We start from the raw sequence: 6938 nt of genomic DNA on the forward strand, positions 1-6938 counted from the left end.
GGGGTGATGGTATCTTCAATAGGATTCAATCCAACAACAACCACCGTGGAACGCGGTCCACTCTAAGACAACACAGAAACGGCTCCAAGCCTTTACTATCTCAATCCCACGCCTCTAGTGAAGCACCAAACCAGCTAGAAAGAACGACCCCAGGGATAATGGTATCTCCAATAGGATTCAATCCAACAACAACCACCGTGGAACGCGGTCCACTCTAAGACAACACAGAAACGGCTCCAAGCCTTTACGCTCTCAATCCCACGCCTCTAGTGAAGCACCAAACCTTCGAGATTGCATCGGAACCACAAAATGAGAGTGGGAAGATACATAAGTTAAGCAAGTAGAGATGACGCCTAATCTAAGGCTCAAACTATCAGACTCAAGTCTGATATTCCGGTCTACAAGGAGCTAAGTCATCCTAACGACGTCGACAACAAGTCAAGGCTATCCAGCCCACACGGGTCATAAGTCTAAGGCAAAGCTAGCCTAACCTAAACTAAGGACATCATGCTTACGGTTAAGGATGAACAAGGCATACAATACATAGCATACAAGCATACAATAGCATTTAGCGCATAAGCATGCAACTCTACTAAACCGGTTAACATGATACTATACCCGAATTATGGCCAATCGATCCTAATATGAGGTATCTAATCAAAGTAAGGTAGTAAACTGGTACCCTCCCCCAATTCAGTCCAATCGACATGTTCTTACACAATTAAGCTCAATCTAAAAGAAAGGAAGTTGTTGCCTACCTTAAGGCCGACCACGCACACTCCAAATCACTTTACCGGAGTTTTTCCTTCCCTAACGACCTTTGAACGCTGTCACTCTATCAAATATAGGATCACAATGTTAGTATGATCGTTTAGACACCAAAATCACAATAAACGGAGACGGGTCAAATTTGGAGTCAAAACGGGAATCGTAGGACCCGCACTGAACTGTCCGAATTTGACTCCGTCAAAAGACCCTAAACAGAACCCCAAACATATGTTCGAAAATGGAACACAATTCCAGGTTCAAAACATAGCAAAAACCAACAAGCAAAAAACCACACTTTAATCAACTAAAAAAACGTAAGCAGTAGAAGTCCAAACTCGGAATAAACGAGAATCGAAAGGTGCCCAGCACTCTTTGATAACTCTACGATGAAGTCTCGACAATTATCAACACGTGGGACTTTGAATCACCTAAAACCGAGCTAAAATGAGAGAGATATGGCCAAACATTCTAAACCAAAGCCACCGAAAATACGAAGCTCCCGCACTTCGAATCACAAAGGGCTCGAAAAGATATTAAACACCTTGGGACACAAAATAAGGGTCAATCTAGACCAAAATCGACATTCCGAAACTAACCGCGCTGACGGAATTCTCATCAACGGTTAAAACGCCTAATCGCGCCGACTCACACTGAAAACCTCGAGAGTAATGTCGACCATGCTACTAGCCTAAAATGACCCTTTCGAAGCTGATGGATTCATCAGAATTGGATTCCGATGTCATTTTCGTGAACTTTTGATCGAAAATGATCGTTCGAGGTTCATAAGCTCGACAACACAAAAAACTCGCACCAAGACCAAACAAACGACCAGGTGACCGAATTGTCAGTCTCAGCAAGTCATAAATGACTTGAGGTCGCTACAAGAATGCTCTAAATGACACACAGCAGGCAAGACGCAGAAATGACCTGGAGGGTCATTACAATATCCACAACTAAAAAGGACTTTCGTCCACGAAAGAAAGGATCACGAAGTACCTGAAGGCTCAAACAAGCCGGGAAACTGCTCTCGCATCTACTGCTCGGCCTCCCAGGTAGCCTCCTCGACTGGACGATGCCACCAACGGACCTTAACGAAAGGAAATGCTCTTGAGCGCAATCTCTTCACATCACTGGCTAGAATGACAACTGGCTCCTCTACAAATGTCAAACGATCATCCAACTCGACTGCATCATAGTGGAGCACATGGGACTCATCACGAACATATCGCCGCACCATCGACATATGGAAAACCGGGTGGATGGCTGAAAATGCTGGAGGTAGGGCCAACTCATATGCAACCTCCCCAACTGTCCGGAGTATCTCAAAAGGCCCAATGTACCTGGGGCTAAGCTTGCCCCGCCTCCCAAACATCATAACGCCCTTCAAGGGCGACACACGAAGGAATACCAGATCATCAACAGAGAATCTCAATGGTCGGCGCCTCCGATCCCCATAACTCTGGTGCCTACTCTAAGCCATCCTGAACCTATCCTGAATCACCCTCACCTGATCCAGGGCCTCTTGAAGCAAATCTGTACCATGCGGCATAGGCTCTCTAGACTCAAACCAACCAATTGGAGAGCGACAATGCGTACCATATAACGCCTCGAATGGGGCCATCTAAATACTAGAGTGGTAGCTGTTGTTGTAGGCAAACTCCGCCAAAGGTAAGAACTGATCCCACTGACCTCCAAAATCCATAACACAGGCCCGCAACATATCCTCAAGGACCTAAATAGTACGCTCCGACTGGCCATCCGTCTGCGGGGGGAAAGCTGTGCTAAGGTCAACTCGAGTGCCCAACTCATCCCCAAAGGTCCTCTAAAAGTTAGACGTGAACTGAGTACCCCGATCTGATATAATAGAAACTGACACCCCAAGAGGTCGAACCACCTCCCGATTGTAGATACGAGGCAACCTCTCGGCACTAAATGAAGACTGAACAGGAAGGAAATGTGCTGAATTGGTCAATCGATCAATGATGATCCAAATGCTGTCAACACCTCTAGAATTCTGAGGCAACCCCACAATGAAGTCCATAGTGATACGCTCCCACCAACTTCCGAACTGGACTGGTATAAATGAATGTGCGCCACCACTGATACTGGTGGAGATCCAACTGGACTGGTCTAAATAAATGTGCGCCACCACTGGCTGGCTGGCCCATCTAGCCGGTAAGCAATGAAGTTAGCCCCTCTGGACTCCACAAGTCCCAAAGTACGAAGCCTCTCATCACAAGTAGTAAGAAACTCGTGGGCATCCTAACCCACTGCCCCAGAAAACCTCGGTGGTGTCAACCTGAGAAACACACCAAGCATCTTCTGGTCCTCAAGTGGCATAGGTTTGTTCGCTTCCAAGGGTTGTACTCCCTCGGGTGGTACCTGGAGCTGAGGTGCCCGCACTGTGGGCTGATCATGCGGTACAAGTTCTGGTGTAACTTGGGATGGTGGCTGCTGCATTCCCCCAAGCACACCTAAGAGCTAAGCAATAGCGGCCTGGAGATCTGGGGTCAGAACTAGTCCAGATGACGGCGGGCTGGCCCCGGCTCCACCGGCTGATATGGTATACGAAGTGCTGAAGGGTCTTCTACTAGCTCTAGATCCTCCTCTCTCTCCTAGACTGATGCTACGGCCCTGTCTCGACCTCGGGGTTGGCGTCAACCCCAAGCTGGGCTCTGTCTACAGGCCTGGGTGCGTCACCCCCGGCCACGCCACCTCGCGTGCGAGCCATCCTGCGAAAGTGTGAAACAAGTGAGATCTTAAGGAACCAATAAGACACATGCTGCACGAAAGCGAAACAAGAGAGCAAAAACCAAAAAACAAGAAACCACAGTATAATCAACTAAAAAAAAGTAAGCAGCAGTAGTCCAAACTCGGAATAAACGAGAATCAAAAGGTGCCCAGCAATCTTTGATAACTCTAAGACGAAGTCTCGACAATTATCAACACGTGGGACTTTGAATCATCCAAAACCGAGCTAAAATGAGAGAGATATGACCAAAACAAGAATGCCAAAAACAAAGGCTCGAAAAAGGGGTACAACAGTCAGGTAAATCGCGAAGTTACTCCGAACTACGCACACCCAACAATTTCCGAACACTTTACAGTAAAGCCACCGAATATACGAAGCTCCCTCACTTCGAATCACCTAATTCAGACAAAATATAAGAGAGTTATGAGAGTTTGAAGGTTTGCAAAAGGTTGCTGTTTTTCTGCATTAAATAGTAGAATTGCTGTATTTTTTTTCCAAAACTAAAAACTCCGACGGGGTGCTCTGAACTTGTTAGCAACCCCGTGCACGCAAACGAGATGTGCAACCATACCAAATTTGATGTTTCGGATTCAACGGCGTAGTTGAAAATTCCATCAGAGGTCATCTCGATAAAAAGTGGGTCCCACTTCCAAAGACAATTATAAGTGAAATCCCACAAAAGGGCTCGGAAAGATATGAAAAACCTCGGGACACAAAATAAGGGTCAATCTAGACCAAAATAGACATTCCAGAACTAACCGCGCTGACGGAATTCTCATCCGAGCGCGTTTACTCAGAATGTTGACCAAAGTCAAACTTAGGCTTAAACTTAAAACGCCTAATCGCGCCGACTCACACTGAAAATCTCGGGAGTAATGTCGACCATGCTACTAGCCTAAAATGACCCTTCCGGAGCTGATGGAATCATCAGAATTGGATTCTGATGTCATTTTCTTGAACTTTTGATTGGAAATGATCGTTCAAAGTTCATAAGCTCCAAAACACAAAAACTCGCACCAAGACCAAACAAACGAGCAGGTGACCGAACTGTTAGTCCAAGCAACTCATAAATGACTTGGGGTCACTACAGGAACGCCCTAAATGACACACAGAAAGCAAGACACAGAAATGACCTGGAGGGTAATTGCAATATCCACTACTAAAAAGGACTTTCGTCCACGAAAGAAAGGATCAAGAAGTACCTGAAAGACTCAAACAAGCCGGGAAACAGCTCTCGCATCTCCTGCTTGGTCTCCCAGGTAGCCTCCTCGACTGGACGATGCCTCCTACGGACCTTAACAAAAGGAATGGCTCTTGAGCGCAATCTCCTCACATCATCGGCTAGAATGGCAAATGGCTCCTCTACAAATGTCAAATGATCATCCAACTCGACTGCATCATACTAGAGAACATGGGACTCATTAGGAAGATATCACCGCAACATCAGACATGGAAAACCGGGTGGATGGCTGAAAATTCTGGAGGTAGGGCCAACTCATAAGAAACCTCCCCAACTGTCCGGAGTATCTCAAAAGGCCCAATGTACCTGGGGCTAAGCTTTCCCCGCCTCCCATACCTCATAACGCCATTCATGTGCGACACACGGAGGAATACCCGATCACCAACAGAGAATCTCAAAGGTCGGCCCCTCTGATCCGCATAACTCTGGTGCCTACTCTGAGCCGTCCTGAGCCTATCCTGAATCACCCTCACCTGATCCAGGGCCTCTGGAAGCAAATCTGTACCAGCGGCCTAGGCTGTGTAGACTCAAACCAACCAATTGGAGAGCGACAATTCGTACCATATATAACGCCTCGAATGGGGCCATCTAAATACTAGATTGGTAGCTGTTGTTGTACGCAAACTCCGTCAAAGGTAAGAGTTGGTCCCACTGACTTCAAAAATCTATAGCACAGGCCCACAACATATCCTCAAGTACCTGAACAGTACGCTCCGACTGGCCATCCGTCTGCGGGTGGAAAGCTGTGCTAAGGTCAACTCGAGTGCCCAACTCATCCTCAAAGGTCCTCCAAAATCTAGACGTGAACTGAGAACCCCGATCTGATATAATAGAAACTGACACCCCGTGAGGTCGAACCACCTCCCGAATGTAGATACGAGCCAACCTCTCGCCGCTAAATGAAGACTGAACAGGAAGGAAATGTGCTGAATTGGTCAATCGATCAACGATGATCCAAATGCTGTCAGCACCTCTAGAAGTCCGAGGCAACCCCATAATGAAGTCCATAGTGATACGCTCCCATTTCCACTCCGGAATGGGTAATCTCTGAAACTCACCACCAGGCCTCAAATGCTCACCCTTTACCTACTGGCAGCACAAGCAACGGGAAACAAAGTCAGCAATATCTCTCCTCATGCCCCTCCACCAGTAATGCTGTCTCAAATCACGATACATCTTCGTTGTGCCCGGATGGATAGAGTATCTATACTAATGGCCCTCAGAAAGTGTCAACTGAATCAAATCTCCAACTATCGGAACACAGATGCGGGCGACGAATCATAACACTCCATCAAGATCTAAGATAGCCTGACCACCATCACCCGCTAACACTAGACCTTTAAGGGCCACCAAGGCCTCATCCTCAAACTGACTACCACGGATTCTATCAAGCAAGGAAGACTGAACTCCCATATGGGCCAAGACACATCTAGGATATGAGATATCCAACCGAACCATGCTATTGGCAAAGAACTGAATATCCATAACCAAGGGTCGCTCCTCAACAGATAAGAAGGCTAGGCTACACATACTCACCGCCTTTCGGCTCAAGGCGTCCACTACCACATTCGCCTTTCCCGAATGATAGAGAATAGATAAGTGATAGTCCTTCAGGAGCTCAATCCAACGACGCTACCTCGAATTAAGGTCCCTCTGGCTTATTATGTACTGAAGACTCCTATGATCGGTATAGATCTCACATCGAACTCTATACAAGTAGTGCCTCCAAATCTTAAGTGCGAAAACTATCGCCGCCAACTCTAAGCCATGGGTGGGGTAGTTGCGTTCATGAATCTTAAGCTGACTCGACGCATAAGCAATAGCCTTGGCCCTGCTGCATCAATACACAACCTAAACCAATGCCGGATGCGTCACAATAAACCGTGAAGCCCTCGCCCTCAACTGGAAGAGTCAATATAGGAGCGGTGGTCAATAACTCCTTGAGCCTCAAAAAGCTCGCCTCACACTCCTCTGACCAAACAAATGGAACATCAACACGAGTCAACCGGGTCAGAGGTGCTGCCAAGATAGAGAAACCCTCAGGAAATCGTCTGTAGTAGCCTGCTAGTCCGATGAAGCTCCGAATCTCAGTAACTGAGGTGGGCCTAGCCCAATCACGAATAGCCTCAATCTTCGCCAGATCTACCATAATGCCCTCCTTGGATACAACATGCCCCA

At 47.1% G+C, this 6938-nt stretch overlaps 1 protein-coding gene across 1 annotated transcript; it reads right to left on the reverse strand.

Annotated features, from left to right (window-relative positions):
- Positions 1-1801: 1801 nt before the first annotated feature.
- Positions 1802-2389, reverse strand: LOC107062768 (uncharacterized). Its single transcript, XM_015313775.1, has 2 exons — positions 2276-2389; positions 1802-2149 (listed from the first exon to the last, which is right to left on the reverse strand). Exons 1-2 carry the CDS (start codon positions 2387-2389, stop codon positions 1802-1804), a joined length of 462 nt encoding a protein of 153 aa, XP_015169261.1.
- Between the last annotated feature and the right edge of the window lie 4549 nt (positions 2390-6938).

Source organism: Solanum tuberosum, unplaced genomic scaffold, assembly GCF_000226075.1.
Source record: "Solanum tuberosum cultivar DM 1-3 516 R44 unplaced genomic scaffold, SolTub_3.0 scf00011, whole genome shotgun sequence".
Classification (NCBI taxonomy): domain Eukaryota; kingdom Viridiplantae; phylum Streptophyta; class Magnoliopsida; order Solanales; family Solanaceae; genus Solanum; species Solanum tuberosum.